The following is a 24555-nucleotide window of genomic DNA, read 5'->3' on the forward strand; positions in this document are numbered from 1 at the left end:
TTACGGGTTTCCAGCAACAGAGTGGTTTTGAAAAAGTGGCTGGAGAAATAATCCAACAGTCCCCAGGACACAAACAAAGACAAATATCCAAAGAAACAGTCTGTCCACTACCATGGCAACATATTTCCAATCTTCAATGACCTGGAAGAAAAAGCCAATTAAAGATAATTAGCAATTTGTCATATTCAATTCCCTCTCTCTTGCTGCTACTTAATCTTTGCTATTTGTGTGCAAAAAGAAGAGGATAGCAATCTCAAGGGCAGGTTACAAGACAATCATTTCACAGGTCAGGAAGGAATTTTCTCTGTACTGTCTAGACAGTTCTAGAAGGGCCTGGAAATATTTTTCAGCTTCCTCTGATGCATCAAGTGCTGGCTGCAGCTAAATGCATGGTGCTAGTCTGATGGACCTACGGTATAATCTAGTCAGGTAAATTCTTGTTTGTGAATTTTAATATGGTGATATTATTATATCAGTTTAATTGTGGTAAATATTGTCCATCCCCATTATGAATAGAGCACTGCAACTGATCTTGATTCTCAGTATGCTTTGATTTTAGTAAAGTGGAAAACAATTATTGTTTTCATATCCATGTCAATTTAGGGTCAGTCCTTACATACATTTCTTAAATTGCAGGCATGCACACACGCATGCTTTCCCCATATATTATACACACTGTCAGTTTCTTCCTGTGTAACTGACCTTAATGACACACAGAACATCTTCCCCTTGATAGCCTTACAAGTACTTCCCAGTTATCTCATTCCTTGTACTATCCCATTTATGTGTGTTTTCCCTTTAGTACATGTCCACTTTAGCCATACAGTGTAGGTATGTGAACAGTTGTTATCTGACAGTCACAGTAATAAAAAATCAGAGATTATAATTCAGAACATAGAAAACAATGGTATGTAGCTGAGCTTTTTACCTAATATCAGATGACCTACATGCAAAAGGCATTACGTTAATTTCTAGCTTGCAAATACCCATGACAATTTCTCTTTAGTCTCAAATGAAACAGGGGTTTTGTAAATCCTTTAATATACAGTGCTAGCTCTTGCAAGACTTCCTGTCTTTTGCTTTTTCAGCACAGTACAGCCTGCACCTATATCAAATTTATTGCAGTCTGTGTAACCTTACCTCTGATGTCATAGATTTAACAGCTCATCTTCCTTATTTACATTGACCAATAACACTTTAGTTGAAAAACACAAAAAAATCACATAGATGGAGGACTAGATCCTAGAAGACTTTCTTGGATCGGAAGCTAAAAAAGGAACCAGGCTTCCAAAAGTACTAAATTGATTGATTAACAGCAGAGGAGAAAGGAGTACAGAGCAGCAATTGAGGATCTAGGGCTAGATTGGAAGTAGGGGTACAGCAAGGTCACCTAGGGAATATGTATAGGTGTCACGGTAGGTTTCTTCAGCCATAGGTGCATATCTGGATTTAACACTGAACCTTTGGACTTTGCCAAACATTATTCCATAAATATTTATATGAAGGTGAATGGTGTGTCTCTCTGTAGGCATAAGAGGGAAGCAAAACTGCTCAACTATGCATTTACTACTAGCCTAAGGAATGTCACCTTCATCTCATGTGAAATAAGTGTCAACTTCTGCAGTATGAGGATCTTCATTCCATCCTCACTCTTGCTAGAAAGGTCTGAATGGCCACAGTTAGCAGCAGCAGGATGTATAGGTGTCTCACCTCTTTGAGAACTAATTGATATAGGGCAATCTTTATTCACTCAGTATGTTCACAGGAGTTTGCAGCAATTTAACCAAGTCATTTTCTTTCCCCCTTTAGTTAAATCACTGTACAAACTGTTTGTAGATCAACTTTCAGGTAAGTCTCACTCTGGCCAGGCCCAGTCATGCTTTGCTCAAGGCTGAGTTACAGACATTCCCTTTATTGTGGGCTTCATTATAGTCTTGCCAAAATCAACAGGAAAAAAGCATTTGAATGTGCTGCCCACCTCCCTGCCCCAGTCTGAGGTTGAATGTTAAAAATCTCACTGCTGCATACTATTTGGAGGGCTGGACATGCTATCACATCTCTGATATAAAAACAGTTTGCTTCTTTTCCCTTTCCCTGAGCAATACATGTGCTCTGTTTGTAGAGATGGGGTTCCTGACTGGCTGGCACCGTGCTTTTCAGGACACTTTTTTCTTTTCAAATGACTATTCACAAGTCCATTTTCTATAAATTTCCTTTTAGTAAACAGTAGGCACATCTACACATGCAATTCATGCAACTGAGTCTACTCTGGCTCAATTTGAGACAGAGTAAACTAATCCTGACGTCACTGTGTACATGGGCATTTAAACACACTAATTTACTGTGCTGCTGTATACCACTTGTATCTGCAGCAAACTAATTAGTCTGTTGGGCCCTAATTGCTATGCACGTGTAGATAATAATGCTTTACTGCGCAGCAAATTAGTCTGCTGCACAGTAAAGCATCTTGCGTAGATGCACCCAGTGATAACTTATGGGAAACTAATACATAAATAAAGAAATAAATTATATATAAGGCCTGTGTGAAGTGGCAAGTATTCACTTCGGATTCGGCCAATTTGGAGGACAGTGATTCAATTTGGAGATTTGAATAACTGTCCTGATTCGATTCAGCCGAATCAAATCCAAAAGATTTGGCACCATTTCAGAGATTTGGCCATAGACTAAACATATAGCTGACATGGCTGTAAGTCTATTGGGGTTGGGAAGGGAGGAGGGAAAGGGCATGGGGGAGGGAAGGAGTGGGGCTGGGACAAACCACCCATCTAGGGTGGGGGGGCACATTACTTGGGGAGGGGGGCGAGAGGGCGTAGGATGCGGGCATGGCAGCACTCAGAGTGGGGGCTCTGCCCTGCTGCCGCTTGCCCAGCCGGAGAGGAGCTTGCCAGGGGTGGGGTGTGATGCAGGTGCAGAAGCTGTGAGAGCAGTGGTTATTCCCTGCTGCTGCTTGCCTCCTTTCACCCGGAGTGAGTTGCACCCGGATCCTGCCCTCCCTCTCCCCCCCACCCCGGGTCCCCGTTCTGAGTGCTGCCACAGCTGTGTCAGATGCCTGTTTAGCCTGTGGCCAAATTGCTAAATCTTTTCTGAATCTATTCAGATGCTTCAAATTAAATTGGTCTCCTGATTTGATTCGATTTGGATTTGGAGATTTGGTCTCTGAATCGGGTTGAATCTCCTCTGAATCAAATCGCCTACTGAAGTTTGGTACAGCCCTAATATATATAAACCCTTAGTCTGTCTGTCCATAATGCTTTATTCACACTCTGATTGGCTGTCTCAGCAGCCAATCAGAGTGCTCCAAGGGTGTTTCAGCCAGCAGCAGGCAGTGTGGAGGAGCGCTGCCAAGATGGCAGGGACAGAGGGGAGTGGGAGAGGTGGCGGCGGGGGCGGGGCCCAGCTCCAAAGCGGTGGGGTCTGTGGCAAGGGGGAAATGAGGTCAGGCGCACTGCAGGGAGGGTGAAAGGGGGGAGTGGGCCTGGACCCGAACCACTGGTGGGGAAACAGGGTCAGGCCTGAGGGGGGAGGGGCCAGATGAACACGGAGGGAGTAGGGCCGCAGAGCCGAACGCTGGGCTCTGTCCCTGCTGCTCCCCCGCCATCTTTTTTGACAGGCAATTTGCTAGTGTGTGTGTGTGTGTGTGTGTGTGTGTGTGTAAGAATAATAGAAAATTAGGGTTGGAAGGGACTGGAGGATGTCATCTAGTCCAACTCCCTGCTCAAACCAGGACCATCCCCAACTAGATCATCCTATCCAAGGCTTTGTCTAGCTGGGTCTTAGACCTCCAGGATGGAGATTCCACTACCTCTCTGGGTAGCCTTAAAATTAAGGTTGGTTGGATGGATTTTTCTTTCCTTTTTTTTGAAGAAGGACACAGATATTTAAAACATCAAATAAAACATAACAACCTTGGAAAAATTGAATTATTTCTCCTTTTACTTACACTCTGGTCATTGTCATCACTTTTCATGTGGTCTGCTATAAAACTGACCCCCTCAACTGCTTCTTGGACTTCAGGAGAAAACTTTGTTGAAGATCGCAACCTGAAATCTCGATGGCTACTGATGTTATCAGGATTCTCTGTCAATTTCAGATCATACTTTTTGGCAGAGGCAATGTTCACAAAATAGGTGGAGCTCTTATACAGGTCGGCTGGATCAGCGCACAGGTTCTCAGATCTAGTCTTTCTGCGACTGCATAACCTTTGCCTTGCAGAATTATTCTCTGGGCGCCTCATGAACAGGTATGTTGGAAGTATCTCAAGGAAAATCAGCTTTACCCATGGGGGCATAGTGTGCGTACTGGGAGATCTGTGATGGACATTTAGTACGCAGACACTGGTAACTATTGAGAATGTCACTAGTACCATTGTAAACATCAGATACTTTCCAATCAATGGAACATCCAGTGATGTTGGAGGGACAATTTTGGAGATCAGCAGTAAGAACACAGTCAAAGCAAGCAGTACAGATATGCATAAGGTCATCTTTTCACCGCAGTCAGAAGGCAAGTAGAACACCAGGATGGCCAAGGATGTAATTAGCACACAAGGAATGATAAGGTTGATGGTATAAAAAAGAGGTTTTCTTTTAATAATAAAATCATATGTCACATCAACATAATTTGGATCCAAGGGGTTTACAGTTCTTCTTCCAGGGAGTGCTATAATGTCCCACTCTCCACTGGGTGTAAAGTCATCCATGCTTGCCATGGATGTTTTAAGTACCATATCAATCTCTGTGTGATCATATGTCCAAGACCGGAATTTTAATGTGCAATTTTGTTGATCAAATGGAAAATGCTTCACCTCAATCTTGCAGGCACTCTTGTAGATGGCTGGTGGCAACCAGAAAATGCTTCCATTGTTCTTTACAATTGCATTTGTATACAGGGAGACTTCATATGTGCCATCCGCACTGTAGAAATGGGAAAGAAAAAGAAGAAAGAGACTGCATAGGGTAGAATCTAGGTTCAAAACTCAGAGAAAGACAATCTCCTGGATTCTCAGCCCCCTCTGCTGAATCCAGAATCATGGCACAATTACTGCAAAAGTTTTTATGAATGGTGACTGAAATTTAACTGTTTCTAATAGTTTAAAACCTGACAATTACATTTTGATACATTTTCTTAACCTAAAGTATTAATATTTTCTCCAATATTTAGGTAGAAGTAATAATGTTAATGATGATCAGCGAATTTGCACATCTGTAGCTTGTTTCATCCATGACCACAGAGCACTTTTCAAACATTAATTAATTTACCTGAGCACCACTATATCACTAAGGGCTAGCAAAGATGAAATCAGCCATTGCTGAAATGCAGCTGTCATTGATTTAGAACACAGCCATTATATAATGGCTCCCAACAACACTACTAAAGGTTTTAAATCAGGAAATGAAAATGAGTTTTATGCTTAGTTGAAAATAGAGGGAGAATGTAGGCAAAGAAATGTAATTACATGAGTTATAATTTAGTCAGGATGCTGTGTTTATTGCTCCTCCTCTTACAAAGAGAATGCCACAGGATTTTTAGTGCCCACAAATGGCCTTGGGTTTGTGTCTTAGTTAAAAGATTGAACTTCCTAAAAAATACCATCTTCCTCCCTCTTGGTGGGTTGCTGGTTTACTGAAAAGAATCTTGCCAACTGACCAATTGACCCCCATTTCCTAAAGCAGTCAGCCTTCCCTTGACAGCTTGAATACTGCTTAGCTTATGATTTGTGTAGAGACAGCAGTGCAATAGGGCATGACAGCAAATAAATATTCTTGAAAGTGTAATTATCCTGATACAGTTATTTTAACAATCTCTTTCACTAAACCTTAGTTTATTTTGCTTAATTGTGTCCTTTTTTAAGACAGGCAAGGTTCTTTGGGTAGATGTGATATCTTTTATTAGACCAGCTAAATAGTTGGGAAAAATTGTTCTTTGCAAGCTTTTGGGCACAAACACCCTTCTTCAGGTGTAGGGAGAGTCTGGTGAATGGTGTGCTCTCCTGGGTAGAAGCCAAAATGCAGGTCTGTGAAAATGCAAATATGTGGCAGTGAGGATCAATGGGGTGGAAGACAATAGATGTGAGGCAGATTGGAGGGCAGGGGTAAAGGGGGAATGTTGAACTGATGATAGAAGAATATAGCTGGTAAAATGCAGACAGGTTATCTGGGGTTATCCTTAAGGCAATACTAGCTTAAATAGTATTTACTTCTAAATTTGACTAATGCTGCTATTGAGGACACCGTCAGACTAGAAGGAGCAACTATTTATCACCTTAGTTTTTAGTAAAAAAGAAGCACATGAACAACATCTTGAGTAGGTAACTTTTAATAAAGCAGGTTAGTCATATTTTAGAGTTAGAAGAGAGCAAAAATGGAAGAGAACATGTCTAGACTACTGTGCTCTTCACTTTTGTATAGTTTTCCTCTTTTTTAATGTTTAAATATGGACCATAATAAAAATTACATATTATGTAAAGGCTATATATCTCATCACAGGATCTTTCAGGGTGCATGCAGATGTTTGAGGAGGTTAGACCACATAAAAAAATTAAAATATTAATTCAAAATGGCCCTCTGATCTAACTTAGTTCACCCAGGTGAAGACCTAGCACTTAGGGTACCTGTACACATGCCCAATGCCTGCTCCAACATGTTCTAATTAGAACACATCAGAGCAGACTCAATTAATTGAATCTGCAAGTGCGTGCTAATTAGCATGCTCTAGCAACCTCATTGTCACATGTATTCAGCATCCGTGTACTTCAAAATAGTTGCAGGGGCGCTCTAACTAAAGCTCATAGAAGGAGCTTTAGTTAATGTGCCTGTCACCATTTTGAAGTGTGGGATGCTGAATACACAAGATGCTGCCGGTGCTTTAATTAGAACGGCTCCTGAGAGCCCCTCTAATTTAAAGCACCCTCCCCTTTCCCCAGAGCATGTGTAAAGATGCCTTTAGATCCCTAGTTAGGTCAATCTAAGTGCAAACTGTACAGAAATTCAGGACAGTTAGATCAGTCTAAAAATGGATGACTCAATCTAAGTTAACTATACCTCTGAGGTAGTCCAACTTAGACTGGGTCCAGCGAGACTGATCTAACTAAACAGTACAGTTCCAGCCCAGCCATGGTGCTGGGAAAATCCAGTCATTGGCACCACCCCAAATGGACAACCTCCCCGCCCCCAGCCTGGCAAACCCCTCATCCTGCAAGCCACTCCCAATGCTGGTTTCACCAGCATTTGTTGAATGCAAGGAGCTGAGGAAGTAAATTGGGGTGGGTGTGGGAAGAGGGATGGGTGGTTGGTTTTCTGGGAGGGTTGTTAGTTTAGGCTTGTCAAGATCAGAGGGCAAAACATAGCCCCTGTTCCCAGGGGGAAGAGCCCCTCCCATCTCCCCCCAGCCACCCCATAGATTCCATGAGCCCTTCTGATCTTGCCAAACCCTCCCAGACTCTACCCCCCCCTCCCCCCTGTGGACCCCACTTGCTCCCCTGATCTCTCCCAAGGACCCCCTGATCTCTCCAGGCCCCCACCCCTGCTAGTCCCCAGCCCCCATCCTGACTTACCTTAGATCAGGTAGCCATTTTTAACTTGATCTATCCTTCCCCTAATCTCCCTGGATGTCTGTGCATAGCCTCAGATAATTTCATCATGGGTATAAGTGAGCAGAATATTTGCCCTGTGATGTTTACATATATGCATAATGGATTCCTTCTACTGATAAAAGCACTTTGAAGAAGTTACTGAGAAGTTTCTTCTCAGTTTTAAACAATAGCCCTGGCTCTGTGCATCTATGCTGTGAGTGCCCATTTTTTAACTCCCAATCAGTTATCTGAAAGGTGACAGACTAACAACCCCAGGTACAAGACCTGAACTAAAATCATGAAAACTTTTTCAGATAGATAACTAAACCACAGCCAGATCCAGACATCTCTATGTCTCAATACCACTAAACTTGGATGGATTACAAGTAGCAGCATAGAAGTACAGGGGTCTTCAACATATTGCCAATCAACCAATATTCATCACTAAAGAAACCCTTATATAATTCAAATGGTCTTTTTCTTCTCCATGTTGGCCACATAGTTAATAAGCTACTGGCCTGTGGGGAAAGGCTCTTGGACTCAGGAGACCATGGTTATACTCCTAGCTCTGCCACTGACTGACCTGCTGTGTGACCTAGGCCAGGCCTAAGTCACGTACACCTGCTTTCCTTTTCCAACTGTGTTCTGTGTTTAGATAGGTGGCTCTTTGTGGCAGTGTCTGTCTCATACCAAAAAAGGTTTCCAGTCTAAGTTGGGCCTTGAGGTACAAATGTAATATAAATAACAAATGAAAGCTTTTCTGCTTCAGGGCCATGTGCTTTCCCATCTCGCACTTATCAGATGCACGATTTGTGCTTGTTTTTTTTTCGTAGATCTGTTGAGTCACTCCAGGACCATAAGCTGTTCCACAATGTCCCGTTGTTATTGGCTGACTTGCTGCTTAGAACAATTAGTTGTCTGCCCTCTCTTAATCTTCAAAAGGAATATTTAATACAGTTTGCCTAAGGCCTTGCCAGGCGCTGAAGTGGCTAACTATAACGTATGGTAGCCTTAACAGCATTGTTTCTGAGTTAGTTGAGCCCTTTATCATGTAAAAACCCATCTTCCCAACAAAACAATTAAAATCCACCTCATAGAAGGCTTTTGGGGAGTAGAAACAGGGAAAAACATGAAATGCAAGGTTTGTTTTGTGCTTTTTCAAGACTAAATGTATTAAGTTCTGTTGTTGTAGGCTAAATATCTGTTCAGATCCAGTCATTTTGTCCTTCTCTGAGCAAGAGATTTTTTTCCCTATTCATGCATGACTGTGCCTGCATTTCCATTTCACGCTCTTCTGTTCTTCTCATGCTGTGTTACACATGTTTATTTTATAACCTTGAGCATCAAATGCACTTTGATTGCTCCACAAAACTTCAAAATGAACATTTGAAATAAATGTTCACAGATTTTTATTTTTTCCTCACTGCATTCCCTTGTGCTTTGAGACTCTCCACTGTGTATTAGTTGAACATCTGAGGTATGATTCTTCTCTGCTAGGAGCCAATGGAGGTCTTGTTAACTGATTTCAGGAGTAGCAAAATTAAGCAATCTACATTTTAATTCTGAGACATCTCAGACTTCAAAACCATTGCCATAAGAAGTTTCCTGTTCTAGAATGCTAGTTAGATTTTTAATCACAAAGATTTGTTCAAATATAAGGTTATTCGTCCACTGTTATCCAAGGTGTCATGAATACATATTTTTCTTGAAGAGTTTTCATTTTAACCATATAAAATATTAATTTAAATATTTTGCTAAACTTATATTAAGTGTTTTTTCTCTGCAGAGGTATAGAGCTCAATGCTTTTCTTATTAAGGTGATAGACCTTGTGTCTGCTGAATGTCTCTGCAGCTATATAGATATAGATGTATATTAAATCAAGACTTACTTATTGTAAAGTACAATGTCTGGCAGCCAAATATGTTTAGCAGGTATCCTTAGCTTATTTATGTCTTCGTAGTCAGAAGGTGTCCATGCCAAACGATAGTCAGTCCATTCCTAAAGGAAGAATCACACAATGGTGATGTCAATTATTTTTCGGCCAGTTGGGACCTACTGATAGCAAGAAAACAGCATGTTAACAGATTGAGGTAGCATTGCTTTGGGAAGGTTACCTGTTTTAGCCAGACATTTGTGGTCATGATCTGTTCACGTTCATTCTAAAGACAAAGAAAATAATTTATAAAGGCTTCAGTATAAAAGTTACTCTTATTATTCAGATGTATTCATTGGGCTTTCAAGACTAGTTCTAACTCCTGGGAGCTTACATTGATTTAATACATATGTTAATCCAACCTTTTATAAGTGTAGAAATCTTTCTGTGTCTACTGGTATATCACTAAGATGCACAACTCTATCACTGTATTATAGTAATTACATAAAATGTGACATGCTGTTTCATACCACTATACAGTTCCTTTCAAACATATAAAATTATAAATGGGGAATCATCATCCTTTGGGGGTGGTTCTGGTGGGTTCCTGCAGGGATCTGTTTGTAGCCCTATGTTGTTCAATATTTCTATCAACAATTTGGAAGAAAAATAAAGTAATAGCTGGTAACATTTGCAGTTGACATAAGATTGATGGAGGATGTGTAAGTTATACAAAATGATTTGTATTAAAGTTGGAGTCCTGATGTCTTATAAACTCTGGCATATTCATGAGACTTAGAAAAATCTTAGCAGCAAAACTAATTATTGCATTATTTCAACAACGTCAAAAAATACCTGCCCTGATGATCCAGAAACAACAACAACCTTAACTATATGGCTGATGGAAAAAATAAGAAGCCTGAGGGAAGACCAGAATTACCCTTTTGGAATACTGAAGTCTGTGCAAAACCACCAAGGTATAGCCACTATCCAATAGCTGACCCCCTAAATATTGTCCTATATAAAAATGATGTGAAGTAACATCCAGATTCTAAAGAACTCTTAAAAATCTATCATTCCTTTGCTGATTTTTTAAAAAAGTCACCAAATTTGCATAGTCAGGGACAAAAAATATCAGACCTGCTTTTGGCTTATCAGATGCAATTAAATACCAGATCTGGATGCCAGAGCTCATTTCTGAGGGTCTTATTAGTGATGCTTGTACACCACAAGGACAGGTAACAAAATGGCACCCTGTCTGTTTAGTTAGTATGATGTTTATGGGGATAATTGTCTGAAATAGAAAGCAATATTCACCAAATGGAAAAATCAAGAGATTTTTAGATGTGAAATTCTATTTCCAAGCTGAAGGATATTCCAAGCAGTAAAGAGTAACAAAAATGAACATGCAGGAGGCTGTCTTTGGATTATAGATTCTTATACCCCTCGTTTGCTGGCTCAAATCCAGCCCAAGTAAATAGTGACTAATAGTTGATGATGCTGTGCTGTCTAAAATAAGTCTCAGTATGGTTCTTTAAAGCCAGTACATGGCTGTAATGTACACTGTGGAGGGCAGTCTCAACAAGAAGGCAGAGCTCTAATGGACATGAAATCTTGCTGGGTCTTTTACTTCTAGAAAGGGTTCTTCCATGTGGGTTGAGGCTCATTAGTGGAAGCTTGCCTTCCTGGGTCAACTGTACCTGTCTGGTACATAAACAGAGGTTTTCATAGCTCGGCACCTTGGGCCAGCTCTAAATCCACAGACAAACCTTGTAGAAATAGGGGAGTGTCCTTTGTAAATCAATCTAGCTACTTTGGAATGATATCTCTCAAATTGCATTGATTGTCATCTTGTGAGTTGGCTTGGCAGCTAGGGTAAAAAGAGTGCATGGAACAGAGGGACGGAAAGGAAATTGCATTATCCTTAGATGTTGCCAGAGACCTGCAGGGCAACTGCAGAAAGCAGAGCTGCTTTTGAGATAAGATGCCTGTAAAAGTCCAAAAATATAAAGATAAACTAAACAAATTAAGATATATAATATTATTCTTATAAATATTGCCAAGTGGATTTTAAGTTCCCAGACATCGTCCTGGTGTGGGACTTGTCTCAGTAGTTGTTCTATTTATCTCTACAAATTGGCTATATTATGCAAGTTCCTAGAATTCATATAAGCATACATTAAACATTATAATTTCCTTATTTTTCTTACTCAATCTTCCTTTTATCATCTCTTTATCATGCAGCTGGGAAATCAGCCTACCCCTTCCCTTGTCCTGAGCCTGAGTTGGTGCTGCATTAGTCAGTTGGTCTAGTGTTCTCTCATTTCACCTGGATCTTTCTCATAGGGAGATGCTAGATGAGGTGAGGCTGATTGGATGAGGTGAAGTGAGCCTGGATCCTCTTTTTTCCCCTTTCTTAAATATGGGCAGTATGTTTGCCCTTTTCCAATCATCTGGGACCTCTCCTGATAGCTATGAGTTTTCAAAGATGATGGCCAATGGCTCTGCAATCTCATCAGCCAAATTCCTTAGCACCTGTAGGTGCAACCCATCCAGCCCCATGGACTTGTCTTCGTCCAGCTCTTCTAAATAGTTCCCTACAGTACTTTGTTCTTTCATGAAGTCTACCTATGAGCAGTAGCAGATCCTCCCTTTGCTCTGTTCCCTAAGACCAGCCCTATATTGAGAAAAAAGCATGTTTCAATGTGTTAACAGGTCAAAGGAAATGCTAGGCTCTCCCTTTAAGGTTTACCTCAATCACTGAACACAGGCTTAATCTACACCTGGCTTCTTTGCATCAGAATTTTAACATTTTAACAGTGTAAATGTGGCCTTAGTGTTAATGTACACAAAAAGCTTTTTAACTTCAGGTTAATCATTGTGAATTGATTTGAATCAGCTAATGTATATATACATACTACTCTGGACACTCTTGTGCTTGTAGTTTGCTTTTTGGGTTCAAGGAACAAGCGTTTGTAGAGCGTTCAGGCTGGTACGTTCCAATGTATTAGCTAGCTCAGGTTTACCGACAATCACTTCTCTTTTGTTTTAATTTAGACTATGCCTAAAGGAGTAGGGTAAGAAAGGAGCAGGCCTAAATGCTATCTGGAGATGTTTGAGGATGTACACACTGTCTGAAATAGGGATTGATATAGACCTAAGTGATTCATCCTGGATCACAGCAAGACTTGGAGCATTTGGCTGGCTCTCTGATACTCAGACTATTCAGTCTTATTTTCTGACTGTAAACAGAAATGTGATTCACTGTTACTTATGCATTCTATGAAAATTCTCCTCTGGTGTAAATCACTGCAGCTTTTTTCAAGTTGGTGAAATTCTAGTAGCTATAATCATCTGGGATCAGGCTTTTTGTTTTTTCTGTATTTTAAAATCTAGCCATCAATAAATCTCCTTTTGCCTGACTGAAAGTTATAGTGATATATTCCAAATATTGACTGATGCACGAGTAGACATTAAGGCTAGATACAGACATTACACTTCTACTGGTATAAGTGAACAGAAACTGGTCTATACTCATAACAGAACAGAAGATCAGCACACACAGACTGGTTTAAAAATGGCAGAACCCAGTCTAAGATTTTTTCCCTCCCCCTTCCACCCCCACAAAGGACAAATGTGTGTTCGGTTCACTACTGATCTAAACTATGCCGCTTACAGAAGACAGCGTAACTTAGATTAATTCTGCCTTGGGCTTTTTGAATATCTGTACCTAGCCTAAAACACATGTGTGTTCTGACCATTGATAATTATTATGTATATAGAGGCCTAGTGGTACTAAGAATATATATATTGTTTACACAGTGTTGTGTAACAATAGTAAAATATGAAAATGTGCAGCCTATTTAAACTTACCACGCTGATTAGCTGTGCCAAAGAAACTTGTAGCTCTATAGATACCAACTGGGAGGAGTTGATTGCTGGGCGAATTAACTTATTATACCTCTCAGAGCTTAATAGGTGGTTCATTAGCTTCTCTTCAGCATCTGCTGCCTTGCTTCCTGTAAAACAAAACAGAACAAGACCACAGAATTGGGATGGAATTAGATTATGCCGGGAGCACGGCAGCACAGAAATCCTATTCAAATGAAATAATGAGGACCCTTGATTTTTGAAGGACCCTAATTTTTAATGTGAAGCAAAAGGGATGTTGGTTTATTGTGCACCTTTTGTGTGAAATTCCCTCTGGCTGAAGTCAGGGTATAAATCAAGGCATATTAGCCTTTTGTTTTTCACACTGAAACCAGAAACCCTTTCTTTTTTAGTGCTGTATCAAGATGAAGAGGCACTCCAGGTGGTGTGGTATAAACTAGAAACTGGAAGCAGACTTAGAAGTAGATTTTCAAAGATTTAAAAGGAAAGCAGGTGCTTACCTTCCATTTGTGTCTTTGAAAATCTTCTTACCTTGTCATGGCAGCTGAAAGAAGAATTCCAAGCACTTGTATAATACTATAGTCTGATCTGTGAAGGGGGGAGGCCTGGGAATAAATTGTGAAAGATTTTTTTTTTAAATGGTTAGAGAACTTGCTCACAGCCAACACAATTTCCAAGTGTTTTACTGGAGGCACAAATTCAAATGGAGGCCTTCTGGAAACAACAACTGAGAGTTATGGACTAGTCACACTGTTAACACTTAAGTTTGAGGATTTATGTGACTTGCCAATATAGTGTCTGATGTATCCCAGGTTATCAAGAAACACAGATCATTTCTCACCAAGTGAAATAGTTTTAGGCACAGAACCACCTATCATTTTACTCCTGCTTGTGTTGTTCAAGTCTCCACCACTGCCTTTTGCAAACTATTGTTGATTACATTATAGAAAATTAAAGGGTAAATTTTGTTTGTCTAAGTTACTCTATTGTATATCTATAGTAAATCTAATGACTCCATTGAAGTAACTTAGAACAGATTTGGTCCTAAATGTTCAGAGATGCCAGTGCTTCCCCTCAAGAATAAAATTCCTTTACAGGAGACAGGAGATTCACATTAGGTACAAATTTACAGGAGACAGGAAATTCATGTTAGGTACAAATTCCATGCCTGGCTAATAATAGCAAATATAAAGCATTTGCACTAACTTGGTGAGATACCATTGACCAATGTAAAAGGAGTCACTGTAGACTGACATTGATGTGAATGGGAACAGATTCTGGAGAGAGAAATAGCAGTAATATGTTTTCCTCTTCCAAATGAGGCAGCTCTGAATGTAGGTAACATTTTCTCCACTTACCCCCTTTATGCCCATTTTCCCAATACTCATAAATCCTAGTCATTGCAAAACAGTTATATGAAGTAAAAAAAGTAGGTGTTACAGGTATTTTGCATTTGGGGTGTGTTAAGTCAACATGGCTTTATACATAGTTGTCTACCATAAGACCCAGTGATGGGCAGACACAAATTATTTGTATCACACAAACTTCCAAAGGTTTCTGTGAATCTCTGAATTGATACCTGGCCTGAATCTGAATGAAGCTAGAGATCTCTTGGGAATATACATCTTCATGAGCTTTCTATATCTGGGTTTTATCAAGCTTTAAAAATCTTGTTGCTTCTGCTTTCATTGAAACCAAAAAGTGGGAAGACATAGCAAAAAGTAGGAGCTAGACAACCAAACTTCCTCACTTTTGTGAAGGTGCTGTTCAGATTTTGAGGAAGATTTTGTGCCTCCAGTAAATGCTAGGTTTTCTTGATTTCTATTATGAACCAGTATATAGCATGGTACTGACAACATAATTTGTACAGTGCATTATAGAAGTGTACACGCATCCCATGTACTTTACACTTCAACACATGCTTACAGAGCCTCTCATTTTCAGTTAACTTGCTGACATTTTCCATGAATAAAGATTAAACAATTGCTAAGTTGCTTGTGCTATGTTAGAAGAGAAAGCTGAACAAATGCCAAGTTTTCACACTGTACATTTTTAATTGTGCAAAGAGATTTTTGTAAAATTTCATAACAGAGAAAGGAGAAGAAATGTCACATTCTGCACTCACCATCTTTTTTTTTTCAGCAAAAAACATTATCCTTCCTAGACAGATTGGTATGACCCCTAGGAGGAAAATAATCTTTTTTTAGGGTAGTGTTCTTTCCATGACTGGGAGCCTGTTTTACCAACCTGATGGGCTATGGTAGAGTGATGCACAATATCCTTTCAGCCTACAGTGGCTTTGTAATCTCAAGCATTGCAGTTCTCAGCAGCTGTTGGTGTAGCCAGAAATGTTCAGATAGGCTACAGTGTACTTTCCATGAGATTTTAAAAATATACATTTTTGTTTTGTTTTGTCCAGCAAATAGGACTCTTTTACAGGGTTCTAAGAAAAAGAAAGTTTTCTCTGAATTTAAGGAGAGGAAGAATAGCAGAATTACCTTGTAACTCCTTAGAAGATAGTGTATTTCTAGTACTGTAAGGCATAGGCAGTGGAAGGCCGGGACTAACGGGGCTTAGCCCCACCCAACTTTTTGCAGTGGCTGGCAACAGAAGCAGCACCACAGCACTGCCGTCCCACAGCACCTGTCACTGCTTGGCACAGCCACTCCTCTGCCGTTGCGTACAGCACCAGCACATGCCAGCCCTACAATAGCCCTGCAGGAGGGAGGGGCGGGGGTCAGACAGGGCTCAGCCCCCTCCCAAATAATATTTCCCTCCACTGCTTATGCTGTAAATGAGATGAAAATGTGGGCATTTAAATTAGGAATACCAGTTTACATTTGGATCCTGAAATTAACACTTAAACTGGACACTAGAGATGCTGACTCAAGGGGCCAATAGCAGGACAGATATCACTTCTAAGTGCTTTACATCCATGCCCTGACAGAAGTGCACAGTTGTAGAGTGCTTTAAAAGTGCCCCATCATGTGACACATTAATGCTCATGCAATGAAGGTTCAGCTGAAGGTCTTTCAAAGTGGTGCACCTTCATTTAACTTTTGTCTGTCCCTACCCTAATAGGGGTGGGGTTGGTGCAACCCAGCCCTGCCCCCTGTGCTAGCTACAGGAAGGGACAGGGAAGTAGCTACTGACTGGGGCTTGTCCAGCCTGATCTGGGGGGGCTGAGTGGACTGGAACCCCCTCTTGGGGGTGGGGGGAAGCTCCAATCCACCCGCCCCACCCACTCCAGCTCAGGCCAGGCAAACCCCAGGCTAGAGTTCCCTTCACTCCTTTCTCCCCCCTCCCATCCTACAGACAGCACTGGAGCTGAGGTGGTGGTGGGTGCTAGGGGAGAGAGGTTGCAGACAGGCAGCTCCTCCTGCATCAGCTCCAAAGTGGAGCTCAGTTCACCTTCCCAGCCCCCACACCCAACAGTGGACATTTGTTCAGTTGGTGGGGCAGCTTTAACTCATGGTGCTTTCTGTGAACATGAGTTAGAGCAGGGAGCTGCACATCTGTCAGTGTCCTAGAGCAGTGCTTCTCAAACTATCTGATGTGGCGGACCAGCAATTTTTTTTCCAGTGGGCCAGGGACCAGTGCCCGGTTCAGCCAATGGCAGCAACTGCGTGTAACAGCACTACACAAATGCGCGACCGGCTGTTTCTTTCTCTTTCCTCACCTTGCACGACATGACGTCACCTGGAGTGTTGGAACGTACAAACTGTGGCGCTATGACATACCAGTGTTATGCCTCTGAAAATATATTTCTTTCTTTCCTGGCAACTCGATGCGGACCGGCGAATATATTTCTTTCTTTCCTGGCAACTCGCTGTGGACTGGCGACCGGTGGCTCGCAGACTGGCACCAGTCTGCGGACCACCACTTTGAGAAGCACTGTCCTAGAGTTTAGTACTACAGAGCCTGTGAGCCCCCAAATGTAAGTGCTGACAGCATATCCTTTCTCGTAATATTTTTATTGAGCCCACAGCATGAAGAGCAGAGGGTTCTGAAATGAGAATGACACCCAACACATTTGCTAGCACTTCCCTCTGTGTAGGCGGGCTCCTTTAGGATTGACTTTACAAACAAGAGATTTCCTTGAAAACACTGTAATTTAACCTCTTGCTTGATTAAGACCTAGAAAGGCCTGACCTCCTCAAAGGATTCTTTGTTAAATTGATCACTTAAAGTATGTTCTGTGCTCTCTAGATCTGAAAGGCTCTCAGGTGTGATGGATTTGTTCATGGCAAGAACTTACAAAGAAGCAGCAATCAGGTAGGAAAAAGTATTTATTTTCTCTCTCTCACAATATTCATTTCCACAGGAATTCATAATATGAGGATAACAGAGTTTAAAGCTTTTCCAGTCAAAACTAATGTAAATGATAACATTTTGAGCTGGGAGTGTATTCCTGCTTGTCTCAGGCTCAATTAAAGCAGTGGCGCAATTGAAGGCAACCACTCTCTAGTCTCCCAAAATGTTTGGTGGAAAACCTACAATAAAAATAATTAGTGCACAGCAGATCATCCATCCATCGCTCCAGTGCCTGTTGTGCCAACCGTCAGGTTTACAGTGATGAGGTGTGAAATTGTTCTCCTCTAGAAAGTGTGGATCTTCCACTGCTTTTCCTGTCTCCTGTGAAGGAAGGAGAAGCATAAGGAATTATGGCTATACCATTCCATTGTAAAGACATATCTTCCTTGTCTATGCTGTTCTTACACTTGACATAAATTATTTGGGGACAAGCACACAATTTTTTTCTTGTTGAAGTGATGAGCCTTGACTATTTCTGTTTCTCTCTTTAAGGGCTGAGTTGCATGCTCTAGCAATCAATTTCTTTCTGGAAAGACAAAGAATAGTAATAGAATAGTAAGGCTGATGATGAAGTGTTGCATTTGTATCATGCATTTCAACTGAGTAGAACTCCCAAAAAACCTAAATGAGAACCAGATACACCTAAGGCAGTAGAGGCAGAGCCTACCTGAACATGCATGCACTACCATGTTATGGTGGCCACACAACTACTACTTCTGGTTCACATAAACTTGTAGAGCAGCATTGTACACTGAGAGGTAGAGATATGCCCTATATCAGTTTCTCAACCTGTGATATGTGTACCCCTGGTGGTACGCAAGACACAGGCAGGGGGTACGTGAGCACCCCAACACTCTCTCGCCCTCTGTTCCTTTCAAAACTATGGCAAATAATTTGGTGTGCGGCGCTTTAAATTCCCCAGTAATAATTTGGCTGGGTCAGCTCTCCTAGCTTTGGCCAATATCACCTTTAGCCCAGTTACTTACTTGAGTTGTGCACCCCTGGTGTAAAAGGTGGCAACCCTACTCACACCAGATCAGATGTCCGTCATATACTGTCCGTCATATAATATACACAGCCCTTCTTCCAACATATGGCGCACATTAGTCTGTAAATATAAAATCCCCTGGAAAATTGAGTGTTGGGGTACTTATTAAAATTTTCAGAAGCTAGGGGGTACTTGCTACTTTAAAGGTTGAGAAACACTGCCCTATATGCCTTAGTCAAGGGGACAGAGAGTCGGGAACAAGAGAAGCCAGCAGACTATTTCCACCTATCAAAACTGCCTGGTTCCAACCACTAAGATCACACTCCATCCTATACAGAGAACACCATTCTTTATTTTGAATGGCAGAAAGCTTTTTGATGTTGCCTCCTTTCCTCATTATTAATAGCTCCATGTTACTAGCTGTTCACAAAGCCCTGCAGTGAAAAACTCCACCAAGTCTATTGTACTGTGACTAATCTGACTACTGGCTGGTTTCAGGGTAATTTTTCTGTTCTGCAACCATTGCCTTGGTGAATTTTCTAACATGTGACAGACATGAACACCCAGATCTTGATTGTGATAAGGTGCTGCTCTGACACTTCAAAGGGGTTGTAAAGCTGCCCTATATTAACAGCTATAATTCTCCTGGATTGTAAGAATCCTCACATGGTACAACTGACATACGGGATGGGCTGTAGTGCCTGTTCCCTAGTGATCTCTGTACTGTATGATTGAGATTAGCCGTTAGTCTGCTCTAAATTACACCAGAGCCAAACTGGTCCCTTGTAGCCCTGTGAGTTGCAATGCACAAACTTAGCTTACAGCTGCCTTTGTCCCTCTACTCATACCCAGCTCTGGAGAAGGAAACTCTGACCCAGTGCACTGCCATTAACGCTGAGTAACAAGACAGAAACCATGTACGTTTCTAGAATGATGTCATGCAGATCTTCTCTCCTGAGACTTATTTGAGACTTTTTTAAATTTATATTTATTTTAAATGAAGTCGTTTGCTGAATTAACACTTCAGTTCTTTTCTGCAACATCTCTGCTGCCTCCGTCCACATCTATTACCTCAATCTTGTGCTGCTGAGCAAGGACTACCTGTTGTGTGGTGGTTTTGTGGTGGAAGACAGCCACATTTTATACAAGCCTTTATACAAGCCAACCTCATTCCAGCACTACCACATTTTTTTTCAAGTGTCATTTAGCAAGGTTGGGTAGAAACGAGTGAAGTATTTTAGATAAAACTTTTTTTCACTAAAAGTTAAAATTTGAGTTTATTTAAAATATTTCATAAATCCATTTTGATGCAGGCAAATTTGTTTCAGCTGAAGAAAAAGCCATAAAAAAAATCCAAAAAGATAAACATTTAATTTCAACATTTTCAAAATGAAATGGTTTACTATTTTATTTAAACAACATTTGAAATGTTTCTTTAGCTTATTATTTTTAATAAGCTCAGTAAGAAATTAAGATATTTATTTTGTATTGCAAATATTTTTTCCCTAATTTTTCAGCTTGGCTGGTAGACTAAAAAATCAGGCATTTGTATTATTTGGGTTAGGACTATAGATAAGAAGGAGACTAATTTACTGTGCCCACAGGTTATATTGACCAACCATACATATTAACTGGAAAGCAGCTTTAGGTACATTACTACCAGCAGGACAGGATGGAAACCTCAGCATAGGTAGAATATAGGAAATAAACTTAGCGTATAGCAGTGGAAGTTGTCACTTTGTTCCAGGTGACCTATTCCTGCTCCCATTGAAGTCAATGGTAAGCGTCTCACTGATTTTAATAGCACAGGATTGTACCCAGAATATGGTACAGAGTGTATATTTTATGTTGTATCTTGTATCTTCAAATACTTCAGAAAGAAATGGCTTATGTCTGAAGTTCAAATCCGTATTAAAAAACAATGCCACAAATTGTTTTGGGAGCACTGAGTTTTAGACATTCACTCCTTACAATACCTTGAAGCCTGTGTGCTCTTCTCCCCATGTTGAGGATATGTTTAATTAGTGTTATTATATAAATAGGACTTAAAAAATAATAATGACCATAGACCAAAGCCCTTTCTGAAAACTTTCAAACAGGTGTTCTAGGTTGTTGTTTCTTTTAATTAAAAATTGCCCCTCTGTTCTTACCACTTGTTATAACCTGCTCTGTGAGACTTTAGCAAATGGAGTACCAAACAGCAATGGTAAGTGAGCAATGCAAAATATTTGCAGAATGTATATTTTGAATTTAGGGCCGAATCTTCAGAAGTCTCACTTCAGTAATTATTGCTTATACAACAGGAAATCAAAATAAACTATGTGGACATAGGTGCTCAATCAGAATAGCTCATACTTTCAGCATCGAGTACTTGCAACAAACTATACAGAAATGAATTGCACAGCATGAATTATTTGCAGAAATTGTTAGATATTTTCAAATAACATAAGCATCTAAGAAACCACCATCTGCTCTTGGACAAGTCATGAGCCAAGAAAAGGGAAATTGTTCCTAGAGCAAATGATTCTTTCATGAAATATCCATTCATTAGGGGTGTGAGAAGCGGGCCCTATTCGATTTGGATTCGGCCTGAATCAGGGACAGTGATTCGATTAGTTGATTTGGATCACTGTCCCTGATTCGATTTGTTCGAATCTGAATCTGAAGATTCGATGCTGATTCAGAGAATCAGCAATTCGGACACAGACACAGCTTTAACAGTTTTTTCTACATACCTCAAGGTACCAGCGCAACTCATGACTGCTGTGATGCTGAAGTGGATGGAGCGTCCCACAGGAGTGCAGGGGGGCCCTCCACATGCTCGGCAGTGAACCTAGAAGTGGGAAGTACTTCCAATACACTTCCAGGTCTGCCAGGGAGCATGCATGGGAGGCCCCTGCACCCCCCGCCTTGACAATCGGCTGCAGGGGGACCCTGGGTGCCCTCCTGATCCAGGAGGCACCAGTTGCTGAGCTGGGGAGGGTGAGGGGAGGCCCCCAGCACACTCCCTGGTGGACTTGGAAGTGGAGTAGAAGTGCTTCTGGTCCATTCCCGGGTCTGCTGCCGAGCACACCGGGGAACCCCCTGTGCTCCTGTGGGACACTCCATGAGCCCCAGCATCACAGCATTCACGAGCCCCTGCTACCTAGAGGTATGTAGAAAAAACATTAAAAGCTGTCTCTGTGTCTGAATCTCTGAATCTTTCTGAATCTCTCCAGATTGATTTGGAGGGTTCCGATTCGATTCGGGGAGATTAAAGGGTCCTGTGATTCGATTTGAATTCGGAGATTTGGCCACCAAATTGGGCTGAATCTCTGCCAAATCGAATCAGGGACCGAAGCTTTGCATAGCCCTACCATTCATCTCTATCTTTAAATGACATTTTATCATCATTTAGATGGACATCTACAATGCCACTAGAGGTCAGCAGTGTACTGGCATAGAGATTCTTACTGTGTAAATAAGAGAAACATTTTCTGCATGGGAATCATTTTCATAATTTGCTGTCTATTTACTAAACTGCATCAGTTGGATGACACTTAAGAACCATAAAATAGCCACATGCACAAGTTGATTGTAAATATATTGCATGTGTTTCACAATGTCAAGGCAATGGTTTCAAAGGTCTTTTGGAGGGAGGGTTGTGAAAAGGGGTGGGGAATGTGCTTCTTGGATGATATTTTCCAGTTAAGCAATAATTGCCCAAAATTTGCATTTGAGCAAATTGATGGTTTTAGACACCTGATGGCAACCGTTAGAAAAGGGATATATATTATTTTCACACACAGAAAACAGACGTAGGGAAAAACACACAGGCTGAATCTTCAGTTGGTACTAATTGTCATGTGTCCAGTGGACACACTATACATATGCTACAGTATAATGAAGGAAAAAATAAATAGTCATGTAACTTACAGTAGACATTTCAACTTCAAGTTTCTTTCTGTTTCTTAGGGGTTATCACAAATGACTTCCATTTTTGTTCTGAATCTCATGCTAAAAGAAACACAACATTTTATTAAAACTTCAATGCAGAGGTTCTCTAAATGTTGTAAGTAAAACTGTAAATTGTAACTGAAACAGTTACTCACCACTTTCAATGGTTGGTCCCTTTTGAGAATGTGATAAAATACGCTTTGGCTCTGTTTCCACAGACTGGAGTAAAGTTTACAAATACAGCTGAGTACCTTGTGATCATCTTCTAAACTGCAGATGTGAACCTAAGCCACATTTCCTTTTCTTCCCCTTGACTTTGGATTAAACCAATGTCAAGTCACATTTAGAACTGTTGTGTTGCTCCATGTGTAGTGTCACTTTTTTTTCTTCTTTCCCTCTGCAAAATCACTAAGTGGATGATGGTAACCTGCCAAACTATCCTTTCAGTTAGGAAAGAGCAAGCAGGATCCAACAATAAGAATTCTCCATCTTCTCCTCTTAAATTATTTACTGATATAATTATTACTTCTTAAAATACGCCAAGTAAAATTATTTATTTATGTAACTTAAACCATGGTAATATGGTTCCCTGTAGAGTGCTGTAGTTTTTAATGCCGTTGCAATAGAAATGACATCTCTTAGATCCTTGTTTTAAAGTTTGTTTTAATTTGCAAGCAAAAGTTAATACAAAGAAATTGCAAATATTCAAAGAGATTAAAAACCTGTTTTCCTACTGGTTTCATTTAAATTAGGCCTCACTTCTCAACTGACATGCTTTAAAACAGATTTTTTTAAAGTTACATTTACTGAATTGAATTAAGTAAGCAAATACTGCATGCATAAGTAAATAAATAATGATGAAAAGTGAAAGTTAGTCATTTGGGAAGCAGAGTTTCATACATAATAACATTACTAAGCTAATGCTGCTGCCTTATTGTATATGTTGACTAAATGCTGTATATGAAAACACTGGCAGGTTATTGTAAACATTTGTAGTATATGCTTGAGTTCTCTGACTTATATTGACATAGTTTAACTTATTTTAAAAGCTATTTAAATATTGTTTGTCAAATAACTAGTGAGAACTTTGCAAAATGCATATATCAGAAAGCATGAATCAATATTTGTCTTCTAATTGTAGAAACAGGGGTTGGATCCTTGTTGTACCTAATTTGAAGCAGTTTTCACATCACACTTTCCTTACTATTCAGTCTTGCGAAACACAGTCCCATTACTAGCCCATCACAGAGGAACCTGGGAACATCTACAGGAACATTCTTTAGCAATATTAATTTTCTACTGTCTTTAGTACACTACATCCATCCACTTTTACCATTCCTACATACTGCTTTCATTAATAAAAACAAGACAAAAGCAACACTATAAAAACAGATCTCATAGGTTGCTTTTTTAAGTCTATAAACTACAGCCTTAGAAGTTAGAGGCAGTCTAAAATCCATAATGCATTCCTTTCTCCCATCTCCTGAAAGCTATCATTGTCTGTAAACTGTACCGGAGAAAAAGGACCACTCACCATTAAAAGAAAAGGAAACCACTGCAAGGAGAAAGAGCTTGTATATAGACCTCATGGCAGTAACAAAAGGATGTAAATTTTTCTTCAGTCAAGACTGCTGGAGATAAGCTCTGCTGTCAGGATTGCACAGGCACAAGAAATAAAAGCAAGCCTGGACCTTGGAGATACTACACCCCTGGAAAGAGACAGACAGTAGGACCTGGCAGACACATTCTGCAAAATGAAGCTTTCATGACCATGGCAATCCCTCCCCCTTTGCAGCCGTTTTAAAGAGCCTCACCAAGAGAAAAGCATGTGAAGAGAGGAAGCATAGAATGTTAATATGAAATAAGGGAGGGGAAATAAAATGGCAAGCAAACAAACAAGGTCCACATTACCAAAATGTATGATTTTTGCTACTAGGTAACTTTTAAGGGCTTTCTCATTA

The 24555-nt window shown here is 40.4% G+C and overlaps 1 protein-coding gene across 1 annotated transcript; it reads right to left on the reverse strand.

Moving 5' to 3' along the window:
- Positions 1-24259, reverse strand: CHRNB4 (cholinergic receptor nicotinic beta 4 subunit). Its single transcript, XM_006027231.3, has 6 exons — positions 24129-24259; positions 13339-13484; positions 9707-9751; positions 9481-9590; positions 3962-4934; positions 1-141 (listed from the first exon to the last, which is right to left on the reverse strand). Exons 1-6 carry the CDS (start codon positions 24181-24183, stop codon positions 1-3), a joined length of 1470 nt encoding a protein of 489 aa, XP_006027293.1. The 5' UTR covers positions 24184-24259.
- Between the last annotated feature and the right edge of the window lie 296 nt (positions 24260-24555).

Source organism: Alligator sinensis, unplaced genomic scaffold (genome assembly GCF_000455745.1).
Source record: "Alligator sinensis unplaced genomic scaffold, ASM45574v1 scaffold954_1, whole genome shotgun sequence".
In the NCBI taxonomy this organism is placed as follows: domain Eukaryota; kingdom Metazoa; phylum Chordata; order Crocodylia; family Alligatoridae; genus Alligator; species Alligator sinensis.